The sequence below is a fragment of the Helicoverpa armigera genome, chromosome 9 (genome assembly GCF_030705265.1).
Source record: "Helicoverpa armigera isolate CAAS_96S chromosome 9, ASM3070526v1, whole genome shotgun sequence".
In the NCBI taxonomy this organism is placed as follows: Eukaryota; Metazoa; Arthropoda; class Insecta; order Lepidoptera; family Noctuidae; genus Helicoverpa; species Helicoverpa armigera.
Window position 1 is genome coordinate 8,431,174 of NC_087128.1, and position 17,773 is coordinate 8,448,946.

At 37.1% G+C, this 17,773-nt stretch overlaps 1 protein-coding gene across 4 annotated transcripts in view; it reads right to left on the reverse strand.

Annotated features, from left to right (window-relative positions):
• LOC110369974 (ecdysone receptor) overlaps positions 1-17,773 on the reverse strand; it is a 219,691-nt gene that overhangs the window by 96,471 nt on the left and 105,447 nt on the right. For all 4 annotated transcript variants that reach the window (XM_064036285.1, XM_049839218.2, XM_049839221.2 and 1 more), the window contains one exon: positions 4,209-4,496. In XM_064036285.1, coding sequence (XP_063892355.1) covers positions 4,209-4,437 — 229 coding nt within the window. In that variant the 5' untranslated portion in view covers positions 4,438-4,496. The remainder of the gene's footprint in view (positions 1-4,208; positions 4,497-17,773) is intronic.

Here is a 17,773-nt window from a genome sequence, read left to right on the forward strand (position 1 = left end):
TTATAATGAGGACCACACGTTGCCATATGATGCTTTTAGCAAAACAGCGAAACATCATTTTTCCTTCGTGTAAGTTATTCTTAATGAATTCTTGGAATTACATCCCTGTTTTCATCGTGAGTACCAATAAAAGGCGTGTGAATCATTAAGCTGTTTTTCGTCCGCAGTAGAACGTAATGGCGAATTAAATTCAGGTAGCCCAAGCAGTATCGGCCCATTTTTGTCGGAGCATGACGTCATCATTTTTATGGAGGATCGGTACCGTGTTAACGACTCACGAATTTGTGGAATCACTTAGATCGAGTTAGAATGCCCCACGCATTCTGACTCGATCCGAATTACGACTGCAGTGAAAACTTGTTGCTTTTTTAAATGTGCAAATCATTTTATTTTGTTTTTCAGTCACATTCAAAGTCGAGGAGGTCGCGGAAGGTTAAAATATTTAAAAATATCCGTTTGGTTGTAACGTAGGCTTCGGCTGGAAGTGTGAACGCTCCTGGCCGCTAATATTGCGAACAAGCGCCTAGTCCTCATTACATACATCAATCCACGTCTGTTGTGTTCAGACATTCAAATAACGTGTTTCCCTAGGTTTGTTAGCGGAGGAGCGCGAACTCGGCCTGACCTCGAGGCTAATTTGACTTCGTATACGGGTAATGGAAAATCTCCGACTTGACGTTAACGATTTACCAGCGCCCATAAGAGTCTCATTTTATTTGAATTGTTGCCGGTATGTTAATGGGGTTAGTGCCAAGAAAATTTGCATTTGGTGGCTTTCTCTTGCTTTGTAATGATTCTGTTTGTGTATAACACTTTTATGTTGATAGGAGAACGAAAATATCTACATGACGGCATTGCTATCTAAATCACGCAATAGTCAGGTCGTTGCCCTCATTATCGCTTTGCACGATAACGTGTAACACGGAAAAAATCCATCCTCAGACTGATAAAGATGTCGACCAGTGTTACGTGACCTGTTGCGATTCCCGTCGTTGTAGGAAAATAAGGTCTGGGCGAGGGGAAATGGAGCGTTACTTTATAGGTCTAGTTAAATTGGGTGATGAATGTGTTAATAACACGAATAGCTTAAGTAAACACAAGTATGTCCTTGTTCGCGGTTCGTCGGCGCGGGCGCTGGTGAGGTCGCCAGAGTTCGCAAAGGCTTTGTCAATATTTAAACTGGCCACCTGTAATATATTATTCGTAGACTTAACAGCCTTCTGTGTAAACTGCCACCAATTTGAAATTATTGAATCGGTTATATGATCAATGAATGGAAGTTTATCAGTGTTCTGCTGACCAGCATTTTATTATCACCCACGTTTTACGGCACAGTTTATCGTTATCGATCTTTCAGTGCTGTAAAACATCTGTTAAAATACTGCTTAGTTAATAAGTCTAACTGGAAAGATACTGCTGTTTTGAATAGACCCTAAGCGTGGTGTTATTTCATCAAACAAGCAAAATACTATGCTAGTTAGATCACGAAGCGATGGAATGATAACGAATGCGACACAAAATTTTTCCACAATTTTTTAGTCAACTTGACCGATAAGAATCGCTCATTTTTATTTTATAGGGTGATAAACGTAATCTTAAAACCTACATAAAAGTAGGTAATCATATTTGACTTGAACATTATGAAATCGTTTGATTTTGCAGACACAACATGTTGGTTATCATAGCTGTTATCAATTTCTTCGGTATTAGTGACTCAATAGGACGTGGCATACTGAGTTGTCTTATCAAATTAGACGACCGAAATACCAATGTTTTGACATTCTTACACTACTATCACACTTTTTACTGAGAACTAGATAGTTTGGGGAAAGAGAAAAGATATCGTACCTATTTTATTAATTTAAATTCACCTTTGTTTATTTTTTGCCAGCAAGTTATCAAATATTTTCTAGAAGCCCACACGACAAAACACATTCATTTAGAAGTAGGCAAAGAAATAATTGAACAGAGTCGAAAGGACTAAATTATCTTATGGCCTAAGGATTTCAAGATGTGTTGTAAGATATCTATTAAAATCGAAAACGTGATACAAGTACTTAAAACATGGGTTTTCCCCCGATTGTATTCAGAATCTCCACAGGCACCTTAAGAATAGCAAGTGAGTGCAGTTTCTATTCATTTATGATTGGTAATACCCCGTATTATGTCATTTGCAATTAATTAATCATGTAAGGAATTAACACGCCAATTTATGTGCGATTTTAATTGTCTAGTATGTCCATTATTTTATATATAACCCATAAATTAGAATGACATAAAGACTTAATTGCGATTTACACAGGTGTTACTCAGAATGAATAATTTTAGTTGGGTTTTACTTATGAGATTTTTGCCTTTAAAGACTCTATTTACGTCATGAAGGTTTTGCTTTTACTATTCAGTCAATTTATAACAAAAGAAACAAAACATAGAACGAGTTCGGTACAGTGAAAATTATCATAACTACCAACATATCATTTTTCATATATAAATGCCGGATCTTGACATGTTATTCGGCCATCCGAAAGTATCAAGAAAAATGTCCGTCCTACATAAATCTTAGCTGTCTCTATCGTGTCATCCGATCACTGACACGAAGATACCTTCGTTACCCTGTCATTTCGCACAAAACTGGACAAGATACGAATATGTTACCCTTTCCGTTCTGTCCGAGATTCACTATAGAGATATGGAAATCGGAAATACTTTTTTCTGGGCCAAATTCTACATCTTTCACTTGTGATTTTGATCCTTTGTAGCAGTTTTTTAGTGACTTTAATCCATTATTTGATGTGTTTGGTTCAGTGCTGTTAATAAAACTAATGGATTCCAAGGTTTGCCCTCTGTAAGTAGGCTATTGGCATTGGACTACAGGTTTACTCATGGATATAGAATATCAAACTTTGACTTTGATTGCCATTTTCCTCACGATATTTACAAACTACTCCTCCACGATATAGTTAGCTAACAATTTCGCTAAGAACGTTTCAATTTACGTAATTCTAAACTTAGCCTGTTCAAGTTTATAATTGAATTTAAGGAATTAGGAGAGAGCGTCCTGCTCAGTGGGTCATGTAAACATCTGTTCAACTTGATAAAATTCAAGACAACAAGGAAAGCGTCTGTCTATTGTTGCTCGGTTAACAGTAAAAGTGCATTACATTCTACTTTATACTGCCCCAGCGTTAAGCCTATCATTAATAGCTGAAGGTTGTTGAGAAACGCCGTACTGTAGGTCTTTGTTACGCATGTAGGCCACTCATTCAACGCAGGATTACTGTTCTTCGCTCGGCTCCCGGTTACACAATTATGTTCGGTCACATTATGAAAACTGGGTCGAGACTTGATATTGTTTGTTAAGAAATGACATGTGTTTTACTATGTACATGCGTGAAATAACTGTGAGCATTCGTGGGTAATGTGGAGGAACAATTAGTGCCAATCATGCTTGGAAGTGTCTAGCTTGTGGTCTTTATGAGCTTTCAACTACCTCTTGTCGTAATAAGCCCCTTCTTTCATGGGAGAACAGTTGAGTAGCGGATTACATAGGCTGATAATGATGACGTAAGTTATTAATACCCCTCCAGCATTATCAAGACTGCATGATCGATAGCTGACTGCTATCAGTAACGTAAAGCATTGAGTTGGGTTTACTTTGCATAATCATGATTTATTTCTTAAATGTCTGAAAGCCATTTTGATTACATATTTGTTTTCTCATGCACGTTTAGTGTACGTAAAATTTGGAGTCTTTAAACTCCTTCAAGGCCAATGATAATCGTAATCAGTTGTTTATGTAAGTAATGTCACAATTTAGTATTTACCAAATTACCAGTAGGTAGTGTAGGATTTAGTATGAATGTTTTCCTCGTTTTTATTCACGTTTTTCTGATTTGAATACTATGTTACGTAGGTATTTAGTTAAGCAGAAATATTTTAATCAAACTGACTTGTTTTGTCTTTGTTGCATCATTTGTTAGGACTTTTGACATCGTCATGTATTGTAATAGTGAAATACATTGCTGGAGATTAAGTAGAGTTTAAATCATTATCTCTTCAGTCATACCTATTATTTCCCAAATCTTTGTACATATTTTTTAATATTTTCTTGCATCAGGAAATCCCTAAACTTGAATACCATCAATGACTTAGTAAATACAAAAAAAAAAACAAAACCTTATGTCATTAGTTATTAAAAAGGAACTGACCTATCTTTCCATTAGGACTGTAGGGCCCGTAGCTGCCCGAAGACAGCGGCGAGGAGTACCCGTTCGGCTGCGGCTGCACAGGCGGGCCGGGGGAGGGCGAGCCTGCGCCCGCGCCGCCGGCCATCCAGTCGCGCACGTGGCCGTTAGCCGGGTGGCCGTTGTGGCTGACCCCGGGCTCGGCCTTGACCGGCAACACGCCGCGGTAAGCAACCTCGTGCTTCAAGTCCATGCCGCTGCTACCGCATGCTGTCCCTCCGCCGCCGGCCCCGCTGCCTGCGCTCCAAACTTCTGCAAACAAAGAAAGGAACTGTTAAAAAATCGTTTCTAGAAAAGTCTTAGACAAAGACGAAAAAGTTTGTATATGGACTAAGTTTTTAATCAGTCTTTTGAAAAGGACACACAGGGAAAGTTATTGGAAAATCCTTATGATTATACCAAGCCAAAATTATGATGTCCCAGCTTACTGTAAAATGCTTGGAAATTAAAATTAATTGCCATGGACATAACGTGATAACCTCAATTAACCTTTGTAAATCGTTTAAGGTTCACTTCAGTTCAATCAAACAGATATAATTTTTAAACAATTAAGTTGCATTTTAGATCAATTAGCGATACAAATACAAAGAAATGAATGACGAGACATAATGCCTTGCTTATCTGTATGGAGGTTATATTTCAAGAGTAAACAATCAAATGACCGAAGGGGTATAGTTCCCATGGCTTGCAATCTTTGATCTCATCATAGATACGCGGTGGTTTGGCAACAAAGGGAATTGAAGGTGAATAGAAAGTAGACCTCCGTTTGATTGTTTGAGAGAATGCAGTACAACGATGGTTGTTGGAAGTCATTGTTTCGCTACTAGATAAGAAACAATTTAAATCAGGCTTCGAATAGATTCAATGTGGCTCTCAAAGACACATTATTTGTTTTTTGCTTTTGTACCTAAAAAATATTCTCTGAATCTGAGGTAAATAGGTTGTTTACACTGTGTTTTTAGAAATTGGTTTTACCCGAAACAAAAATTATCATTGTCTGGCCTTCAAGAATTTTGCAAAAATAGATTTCCAGTTCTTTTTCTGAGAAGTGTTTATGAATACAAATTCATTAATATACTCAAAAAACTTCCTTACTAACTTCTTAAACATATGAAAACTTTTCGTAGGAATTAAGATAGTCTCTAATTACTTGCTAGCCAACCGGTCTCCTTGGTCAGCGAGATTAAATTTCAGCAAACTAGATACTAAATCTAGTTGGTGTATCAGGCGATCGCGGTCATAAACCGCAGCGTCCCGGGATTAACCGGGATCGCCCCGGGATGACGCCAATCCCGGGATGTTAACAATTGCTCGTGCATTGTGAGGATCGTAAAATGGAGACATGGGTTTATGGTGAGCTGTATTTTGGTGCCATTTGTAATGTAAGTTGCTTTGTTTTCTTGAACTTTCTTTTGTTTTGTTAAGATACATTGATATATCACACTTGATATGAAACAGTAAGCAAAGGTGCTTTTTTTCTACACATATTCCGCCACTTATTTCTAAGTTCCCATGCTAAGATTACGGTCCTAAGTAACTAACAAGTTAATATGAATCAGGAATGGACAACCAATTTTCAACACAAATTCAATCTGAATTAAGGTCTGAATTAGACATTTCACCTTCCTAAGCTCCCGAGTATAATATAACATTATAGTAGAAAAAGACAGTAGAACAACAAGACAGACAGCACTATATTTTTATTGTAGTGGGATGGATGTTCGGTCAATGTGCCCAAACGGCTTGATCGATATTGATAAATGGGGTGTCTGTCGAACATACCAGTGACGCGGGTTTGGTACAATTTGGGCAATGCCTGATGAAGGTACGGGAATATGTTTTATTTTGTAGATTTCATTTCATTCAGGATAAAATAATTGAACCTGTAAAATAATTGTTGCTGTTTTCCAAAGGTTCGGGTTTCAAATAAAATTATTTCGTACAAAACTGGACATTCTGTTTATTTTTAAAACCTACTAATTTAAAAGTTGGAAGAAAAAAATTACATTTATTTATGTTTTTTGAACTTCTCATTTCAAAGAGTTTTATATTTTTAATAACACCTATTCCTGTCAAATAACATTGTATATTGTTTTAGTCATTATATACCTACCTACAGACATAATTTGTGAAACAATTTATGTGATTTATTTAGTATCTACTTTATATATTTTGTAGCAAAACCATAATTTTATCAACAAGACAATTTAATATCACACATGTTTCCATGTAATTTAAAATGTTTACACTTTGTTACTATTTGTTTAATGTTACAATCTCTTCAAATAATATCGTAACTATTTGTGTCTGGTCGGGTCATTGACCCCACTTATTTCCGTGGTTAACAATTTCTATTGAAGCCACCATAAATAAACAGATATAAACTGTTTTGATTTCAATACGACAATCAGTATTCATAAACGTTATGACGTGGTTCGAAATTAAAATAACTCCAAGTAATTTCCAGACGAAAATGTAAATGGCCGCTGAAAGGGTCCGAGAATAATGTAGTGTATTTGAGGTCAAGCTTTAATCCTGGGGTCCACAATAGATTATCTAACCGTGACCTTACTCCAAACTAATCGGTTCAACCGAAAACTGGATTAAGTTGAATGAATCGGTCTGACCAAAAGCCTAATACTGTGTACTCAGATATTTATCTAAAGTTTGTTTGTTCATGTGTATTTTGGACTATATTTTATGGGCTCCACAATAAACTTTGTTACTTTAAAACATTTTACTGCTAAACATAAAATGAGAATATGTAAAACATACGATTTCACTGAAATGCGGGGTGTGTGATGAGTGAAATAATTTTTAGAGCTGTACATTTTCAGTAAAATATTAAACGATTGTTTTATTGCGTTCCCTTATGAACTAAAGTATGATTGCCGAGTGGGTTTTTAGGTTTTAGTGAAGAATATTTTAAATGACTCGTAACTATGATTATTTAAAGTCGCTTGCTACAATTAAAATTCGATTTTTAATAAGCATTACTCATTGTCGTTTAAAAATAAAAAATGAATAAGAAAACTGAGTCCAGTGCTTAAAACATGATACAAAATAATGACACCTAATAGCAATGTTACATTAATTTGTTTAACACGACAAAACAAAAGAATATCACTTTTCAATCTCCATTCCCACAAATTAAATACTTATGTCCGCTTCTCAAACACAATTCAATAAATCTACTATTATGGCGTAAGCACCACCGAGAAAACTTGCCTGAGAAAGGTAAAGGCAATGGAAAATAACACTAATTAATAGATAAAGCTGAACCAAGCAGTTTTCCTTTCTCCGATGACGTCAGCATGTGGGTAACATCTTAGTAATTAAGAAGGTGATTATGTAGGCAATCGTATAATTCAGTTGAATAATATGATGTCTTTATCCTGTACACAATCTATTCAAACAAGTGACTCATTGACGACGTAAATTACTTGTATTAAATACAAGCGGTGTCTGATAAGTATGACATAAACTCGCATAAGTTGATGTTGTTTCAAGTTCTTTTGTAAGTGTTAACTAATTGATTAATTGACACGTATCAATCGTTTAAAACAGCCGGTATCAGGGTGCACTGGCCGTGGTTGCAGCGAGCTCAGCAGCGGCGCGGGCGCGGTTGCACAACGCGCTCGCGCAGAGAAAGCGTGTGACGTCACGACCTCGACACGCTCACCTACTTGCGCGCGCGCCGCCGCCGCCTGCACCAACCCACTTCTGCCGATACCGGCCCAATGTCGCCGGGCTTTCTCTCACCCAGTACCTCTTCACGCAGACATAAACACTACGTAACAGCCATTACTATCCTATGCGTAATACCATGCCATGGAAAACGATACGCAAATGTATTCTAAACACGGGAAAAATAAAAGTAAACACTGACATCGTTTCGCTGCACAGCCGCATCTTTTTGCGCTTGTTATTTCAACAACAGTGAAGCCAGTGAAAGTTGATATTTTTTAAATTTATACTACAATAAGTATCAGCGAGTATCTAGACGCTGACCTGATATACCACTTTCGCTTCATCAGAGCGAATGCAAGTGTGCCGGTTTAGAAGGCTCCTTCATTAGGCTAGCGCACAACACCAAATGCACAGCATTATAACCGCTTTTGTACTTGTATTCTTGTTCAAGTTAGTATGTGATTCATTTATCAGCTGTTCTTTTCTTGTTCGTTTCTTCAATGATACTAGTTTGTAAAAGATAAAATTTTGAGAGCAAAAATGATTCACTTAACGGCATTAGAGAGCGGCGCCACTCCGACCATTAAACTAAATTGCATCCTGTGGCGCGACACCCTCTAATTTTTCACAAATCGCGTATCTTATAATTCGACAATTGGCACGGACTCTGGTGTGGCGGTGTGAGCTTTGTCTCACACTCGTAACATCAACGTTCTCGCCTCATTGCATCCTACCTTTAGTTCCAACGAGAGATTCACTTTTATGATGCAAGTAATAAACTTTTATGACTCATTACGATAACGTTCGAATAAAATACGCGAAGAGCAATCGAAAGAATGCAAGTGCTAGCTCGTTCCTTGCGGGAATCCTTCGGGTTTGTATTTTCCTTTCAGAAAATATTCATCGCGAGGAGTCGCTAGTCATCGCGATTGCGATCGCCTGATTTATGCACGGTACTATACAAGAGCTGGAGCTCAGAAAATATTCTGTGAAATAAATCCGGTGCGGTTCGGTGGTTCACGCGGAGAACGCGCGTATAAAGTATCTTGTGCGGTCAGCGCATATACTTTCGCATAAAAGTATTATGGAAAGAACGAAGACGCGCTGGCGACGGCGCCCTGAGAACATTCCGGAACGCATGCAGCTCGCTCCCGGTGGCACTGATGTAGTGCCGGAGCCAGCCGCCGCGCACCAAGTATTTGACTCATGCAGGTTGTCGCAATATAATATGCAAAGCTTTGTGGCCCTCGTTCCTACCGTGGCATTAAAGAATTGTCGATGACGCGGAAATAGAATTTACGAGTGGTGCGACCCCACCAGCTCCGTGTGATATATTAAGCGAGGTCACTGGCTCGCGGCGAGCTGTTGCTGTTGCGTCACTGCTAGACTAATGGCCTTGTTATAATATATTTATGTAGGCATAGCATATTTCTAGGTGGTGGGTTCGATAACCGTGCCCTGAGGTGGGAATAAACCGTTTGTGTTGTTCGCCGTAATTAGAGAGTCTGTTCGGCGCAGCGGACGGCTGACGGGGTTCATGCATTATTGAGTTGAGCGCATGGTAGGCAGACACCGGGCTCAGGTGATTGCGAGCAAATTGTTATAGTTCCCACGGGACTTATAGCCGTGTTTGTGGGCCGTTTTACGTAATATTAATGAAATTTAAAGCGAGCGCTGCGCTACATTTTCTGTTGGCGGGATTTTTATTCTGTTTTAAGAAAAATTCATGGCACGGCAAATAAATTTTGGTGGACGGAAAAATTGCTCTTTCTGTGACATAGACTATTTTAATTAAATTGAAATACATACATGCAGCACCGAGTTGCGGAGAACTTTCATCACATAAAGAAGTTAAACGACATTCCCGACCAACCCACTTTATATTACGAATGCAGAACTCTTGTGCAATTGAACGAATCAAGCATCGGGACGTCTCTCTAACAAAACTGCATTTTTACTTTATTGTCTGCGAGAAATGAGAATTGCTTTTCAGCGATAACTATTGAAAACAAGAAACGGATTTCTTCGCAATAAAAATCCTGAGAAATAAGGAATCAAGTAACAATATATGTATAAATCTGTTCGCTTTATTCGAGATATTTGAAACTGGCAATACGGCGCTGATATCCGCGAGGGAGTGCTTCAATAATGCGATTTCTAAACTTAGTCTGAATGTAAAGTCGTCGGATATTCCCGCCAGATGACAGTCCGTGTGTTTACTGCGTCTTTTGCTGGAACACGAGACGATCCGGGCGGATGGGGAGAGATGAAAAGATTGGAGGATACGGAGCGGGGAAATCACGTAGCTATTTTATCGGCGCATCGTACCGTCTCGATGGTCCGCCACGCTACCACTACTTTTACGAAAAGGATTCCACTACATGCTGAGATTTTAAATATAACATTTCAGACTTAATATCTGACTGACATGCGAGCTTCAAGGGAAAGATTGAAGAAAATCTTATTTGCAAGGTTACATCTTACTGAAACGGCTAACGTTACATCAATTGAATTCGTATGAGTTTCAAATTCGGATTTTATCAGGTTATTGCTTAACATTCTTTGAAATAAGCTGTTCACTTCATCTGAGTACTCGTAGTTACGCAAGTAGAAGTACTTAATGTTCTCAATTCCATTTTACTTCAATGATCAAGATTAATTGTGTAGACCATTTTAGGACAAACCACTTATTCGGCGCTGACAAAGATTTACAGATGTTCACTGGTGTCACGAGTTCTTTTGAAATCTAATGCATCATGTACCAAAGGAAACATTATGTGCTAGTAGATATTCGATATGTAGTTGCGTATAACATTGCCCAATATGAGTACATGAGTCAATGGGTACAATTCTTTTATGAGTCCATACGAACAAATATGGGCACAATTTATTATGAGGGGACCAGTTTGATTATGTTTGACAGAGCTTCGTTAAACATTTCGAAAGTGGCAACGAGATAAACCAATAAGAAGCTAGTAGAAAAGCTTACAGTTTACACAATGGGTTGTGCTACCTTTGTTCGTGCCGATGATATTTGCAGAGGCGTTTAAGAAGAGGCCGTAACATATTACGTACAATAGATAGCACTTAATAATATTAGATATAGGATTAAGGATTGACAAAGCATTAAGTATTAAATGGCGACACTGATAATAATCAAGACTCAAAGATGACATACGAGGACTATGTTTGGATAACCCTATTTTGAAATCTGATAAAGATACATAATGTTTTGTGAACTATCACCAACAGACATTTGTAAAAGTCCAGTCGTTTTGTAGTATCGTCCATACTAATTTGACAAACATTTCTCCCAAGCAAAAGAGAGCCAAACTGTCCATTATTTTCTCAAATAAAAGCCTCCGACCCATTTCATTTTTACTTAAAGTTGACACATGCCTTCATGAAATTCGCAGTTCTCACGACAGCCGGAAAATAATAAGAACAAATGTAGAACAAAAAGGGGGAATTCGATATCAAGTATTACCTCCAATTTTAGTTATTCCAGTACGAATAGCTTTGTTTTCTTCTAACGTATCGTTAAAATTGTCGCGAGCGAGGAAGTGAGCACCTATAAAGTTATTCTCTACATGTTTTGAATTGGATTCCTTTACATAAATTTTAACACTGAACATTTTATATCTAGCTTCAATACACTGTAATTTTACCATAGCGATGTTAATAGCTTCTTGTGTGTCGCCTTACAATATAGTTTTATTTTCTTTGTTCTCTAGTTACAACGTGGAGATTAAAATCTGCATAGCTTCGATGTTTGTATACTTTAAGATTATTGGTACTGATTCTGTACAAGATAAGCTTGCAGATAGTTCTGCTTATAAGGATTATTTTGAACTTAAAAGGTGCGTGTAAACTATCCTTGGTGATGGGTTGTATTTCTTTGTAAATAAAGGCCGTGCCGTGGTCGTTATGACCGTGTATGGGAGCAAATAAGTACCTACGTATTTTTTTTAATTTTTGCTATAGAAGTGGTTGATGGACGGTACATTTTAAGGCTCTAGGTATAGGGTGTCCCTTAAATAAAGGAAAAGTAAGATGATCAAAAAACGAATAATATTGCATAAGAAAACTCAACAAAGATATTCAAGAACTTCAAAACTGCCAACAGAAGCATAGTCACGTGCTGTATAAATAGTTATTGTATTCGAAGGAAGCTCAGAGAAATTCTAGAACATTCCATAGTAGCATAATGGCGAAATGCATTGATAAAGCCAAGGCCAATCAAAGTGCAAGGCTAAGGCGAGACAAGGGCGGCGGGACCTTGCGTCCTACGGTACTCAGTACTGAGCTTTTATTTAGTTTTGTTCTCACGCACACAGTGACAAGTTACTGGCTTGTGTTCATTAAGCCAGTGTTATACCCTATTGTCGTCCAATTTTATTTTAGAAATGACTTTGGATCTGTGGTACAAAATGTGAACACTTCAAAAACATTTTTTCCGAGATTTAAAAAAAATTGAGAATCGAATGCTTTATGTAGAAGCTTGTCATGGATAATGATCCACAAAGTCTCATGTTTCTAGACAAGAAAGGAATAGAATGAAGACTATTCAAACAGATTTTATTATTAGGAATACTTACGAAAATATAGATTTTCCAAGAGCGGATAACATCAAGCACAATCATAGAAATAAAACTTTATCAAGATTATTAATCCATACGAAGGAAGACGGAGAAATTTAGACATCGAAACATCAAAATTTCGCTCCGTCGAGCGACAAAGTTTGAAGTTCTCACATAAAGTTCCAATTGTTCATTGTTCGTACGTTCAAGTTAGACTGTTTGCATAATAGTTTTACTCCTATTTCATGTTCAGCTGCATTCCCTACGAATATTATTGGAAACTCTTTAAATTTCGCTCAATAGAATACTTTTACGATGCTAAATTGCTTTCAAGTTTATTCGAGTTGTTTGCGAACGATATATTCGTTTCTATTCAAGTGTGTTATTTATTGGTTTTCTAGATTTGTAGTTTATTATCCGTGATGATCGATTTTGAGTTTTTTTGATGGTGTTTAAGACGAAATGTATAACTTTGAAAAGAGATTAAAAAATAAGCTTGTCTCGCCAGTTACTCTGGCCTTGTGGTTATTGCGTTCAATTCTTCGCACCGTGCAGATGCCATTTAAAGTACCAAAAAAGTATAATACATCTTAACATCAATGTTATTTATGAGACAATTGGGTTGTCTGTAGGTAGGTACTTGCTCGTCTATACTCTTAACATCGAAATGGATAGACCCACTTATCATGTTCTGGATACGTTATGTAGTATAGTTCCTGTAGGATACAATAATACAATTCCTCGTGGGTAACAATTGTATATTTATGACAAAATTGTCTAGTCGAAAGGCCTTGTGTTTTCCCATAACTTATCAACCTACAGACATCTTTGTACAATCAGTTAGCAAAATTATTACTTAGGATTGTTTTTCAAGTAATAATGCCATTCGCCAAGGCCTTAATTTGAATAAAGGATAAGGTTGTGGGCAGAAAGCACTTAAACAATTTGATTTTAATTATGAAAAAAATCTTTGCAGTCCCTTATTTGGTTATGACGCTCATGACTGTAGGTATGATAAGTCAATGACACTTAAATTGCTTTAAAATAATTTTCATAAAAAGTCTCTCATTACTCATTCATATAAGTATGAGATTTGCAGATTATAATTACATGGGACTTATCTGGATGATGTCCTTTCTGCATCGTTTATGGAGCCCATAAATAAACGCCCACTTCGTCATACGCAGATTTATTACTTAGATGTAATTAAGAATTTAATTTTAAATGGGATATGACAGCTGCACACACACCAGTATTTCAGTAATCAAAGGCGCTAGTAAGCTTGTTGTTTGCAAATGTATGAGTTGCAAAAAATATATCATTGTTAACTTCAAAATTAATGTTAAGAAGAGCTTAGAAATCTTTAAGCCTAACAAATATTGTAGCTACTGTATTTATATTTACATTGCCATCTGTCAAGCTTGTGAAGTGTCCTAGAGAGACCTCTTCGGTAGGTCATTGTTTAGTGACATTAATCAACTCGATAACTGTTTTCCTTTTGCCATATTCATAAATGTCAACTGTATTTATTGCAGATTCTAAGTTAGAAACTAAAATATATCGTTTTACATTTAAATAGATAGAGGCACGTAAACTCGTGTAGCGTGCTGCGGCGAAATTGCACAGAAATGCAGAACGCCACGATTATAGTCGTCTGTAAGCTGATCCCATCCAAATGTGCAATTTATCTAGATACCTACTGCACTAGATAGATAGCAGTGTTCAGTGTCTTCATTCATTGTTTTGTGTACAGCTCAGTTAATACATACTGGAGATCTTCTGAGACTTCATCTTTATTTAGATTGCCAACAGCAGATTTTTATAGATATATGTCATGTAAAGAGTGCGTAGTAAGAAATTGTGAGAAGATAGTGTTGTGGTTGTCGCTCGCTACAATCGCAACCCAAACGATACGTTTTCACATAGAAAGCGAGTATGGCATATGATACGTTATTTGCGTTTTGCTAACAGGGATTTAATTTCCTCGTGTCGGAAAGTAGGCCGTTGTATGTATCAGCTGGGAGCCGTCCCGCGTTGTTTAAGTCAACAAAGAGAATCAGGTTAATGGCTCGTAAGCCATGCCGATTCGTATGCACAGTTGCTAGTTTTGATTCATAGCTGTACAATTGGGTTTTTTCTTTGTGCGATATCAGATTGAATCAGCGTCTTAATCAGATGGTCCACTTGGTCATAAGATTTCATGGTTACTAATATAGTCTTTCTTAGAATGTCTTTTACACCAATGACTGGACTTATTCCTTCTCTGCATGACAAGATGCAGTAGGACATGAGGCTGATGATAAAACATAGATATTTGTGTAAGGACAGGACTGAAAACGATTCGAAAGTACTTCTCTATTTAAACTTCGTTGTTACCCAACCTAAACTATAACGATATTCAAGAACATTTCACGTGCAATTCCAACCATTTTGACTTAATAAAAGAAAGACAGAAACACTCAGCCATTAATCAGAAGATACAAAGCAGAAACGTTACCAGCATTGAAATTTATTGTACGGAACTGTAACGTTACCATTTCAGACGAGTTATGGTATAAACCAGATATTTTATTGACAATCCCGCGAAATAAAACTGCTATAAACGTTTGTAATAAAGGAATATTTGCACAAATAACAATCTCATTGAATCAATATCAATAGTTTGTAGGAAATCCTTATTGAAATGTTTCCTTGTAATAGTAACTTGATTTCCTTTGAATATTTTGGCCAAGTTACGTAATAACTTAAGTATATTACAACTATCAAGATGTAGTTTGAAAGAGTAATAATCACGAATAGGTTATTTGCTGTCATTTGTTTTTATTAAAGAATTCGAATGAAGTTGAAGAAAATGTTAAGATTTACAGATGCATATTGTATGTACGTGGCTGTTTTCTATACGGTTCTTAGCACATATAGCATGGGAAAAGGACTATATTTGTTATTGGAACTGACGTGGATTATAAAATACTTCACTTCTGATAAACACACAGACATTCCTTAGTGTCATAACATAATTACAATGTTCGATATACGAGTTTGTATATGCTCTTTCTATTTATATTTTAAGTGCAAGTGTTTGTAAGCGGAATCGAAGATGTTATTGAATATTCAAAATGAGGTATCGAGTATTTGTATTCAATACGTACAGCACAGGTAAATAACACTGCGCGTGCAATCGTCTCCATCCTTGAAGCTGCAAGGAGTCAACAACCTTGAGGCCTTCATACTTCACAAATAATAACGTATTTGTAAAGGTGTTTTACAAAATAATCCACCATAAGAAACTCGTTGTTGTTATGCTATTAAAATAGATTGCCTGCAATAACGACTTTTAACTAAGGCAATTTTGCATGAAAAGTAAAAAACGTGTCAGTATTATAGTTTAGTGGAACTTGAAACCAAAAACATGTTACGGATGAAATTGGTAGCTACCGACGCGGCTAAATGGACCTGCTGCGAGGGAAAGCACTCAAAAGAAAAAAGCTGACTGAATAAACGAACGTGTATTCTCACGATACATAAACAAAATGGAACGACTACCAGAACACATTTTGGATGTTCGCTTTTAGAACCTTGAGAACAATATCTAGCATGGACAGAACATTACACCTTTGGGATACTTCAGTGCAGTTGCAACTGTTATTTCTATTCCTCCAAATAGTCGTTATCACATAGCTTCGGTTGTTTTGAAGGCTCTTAATGTGTGGAGGGGGTCCTAGACGCAAAATAAGGCTGAGTGCGCGGCCGAACGGTCTGTTGTGTCTGCCAGTCTGCCTCTATCGATCCGGCGCCCTCATTTCAGGCCGGCTGCGCCCACAATAACGCAAATGTAGCAGTCGCTTCAGGACCTATGTATGCAAGCGATTGTAACAATGACTGCACATTTTTGTATTTGAGAGAACAAAAAAAGTAATTTCAGAACGTGTGGTTCAATTTGGAAACAAATTGCTTGCATGTTTTTGCTAGCGAACGGTGTGATGGGTATTGCAAGTAAGTTCCTTGTTTTGAGTAGTGAATAATTTATTTTGTTCTGTAACTGGGTAGCTTAAACTTGTTCGTAACTGGTGTGTAATATAGAGGGCGTCGGGTTGTCGCTGTCATTGCCAGGAATATAGCTATACGGTTGGCTTACGTGTTTATCTTCACGTAACGTGTTGTCTTTATGGAGCTCGCTTTGAGAGATTCCATTGTGTCTTTTATTCTCAAATAGAGCTTGCTATTTGTCAAGAAATATATCACAAAGTCCGTGAACACTGTCTAGTCCTTCAGGTTTTCGATTTCCTCGACAACTGTTCTCTGTAACTCGGAATGGTATCCAATTTCCTGAGAGAGCGTATTTATACTTTCTCAATTTTCAAAGGACCTTGTGCATGTACCATTCTTGTAAAACAACGTATCTATTTTATTGGCACCTATTCTTTCATCGTTTTCATCTAATTCTTTTAAGAAAGCTTCATACATTGATACATTATGTTTCGTTTAAATGTCCAGACCGAAATAGACTGTATAAGATTCGAACATCTAGATAAGGTGAAACTATTCAATGCATCGAAAGGGACAGAATTGTCAAGCCACATGTCTAGTTTCGACATAACATTTCACAACGAAGGACAAAGTGAATGTAAAAACTAACTAGACAGAACTTTAGATGTATCATATCTAATTCACGATTAGCCGAGCAGTTACGTGACGGAGCCATGCATAAAATCATGAGCATTACTAATAACGGGTAGTAGAGATTACGATAGTCTTATTTCATAACCAATTTTGCAATTCCGGTGACAAAATCGCGAGGTTTAGGTGTCTTACACACGATTAGTTGTACTTATAGATAAAGTAGTGCAAAATTGTACATACAGATCATGAATAACAAACATCAGTCTTATGTACACGACGTTTTTGCATTACTTTTTATTAAAACCAAGGATAGGTGTCGTTAAATGGCAGGTGGTAGGTATGTCATAAAAAAATCTATCATCATTTAAGTTAGCTCGCGTCACAAATTTTTACTGCCATTCATATCCCTGCATACAAATTTCTGATGACGCAATCAAATAATTTGTATGAAAAAACTCTCCAGTTACGTGATTCAGGTGTCTTCTTTCCATTGCTAACGTCACTTGTACTTCCTCGTCGCTTAGTCGTGCAATTTCGATGTTATAAAATGTAAATTCAAGATTTATTCAATGCGGCGTCAATGCAGTCGGGTGCCCTGCATTTTTGATGAAGCACTCGGCCATTTTGCCTTCGTGGTCT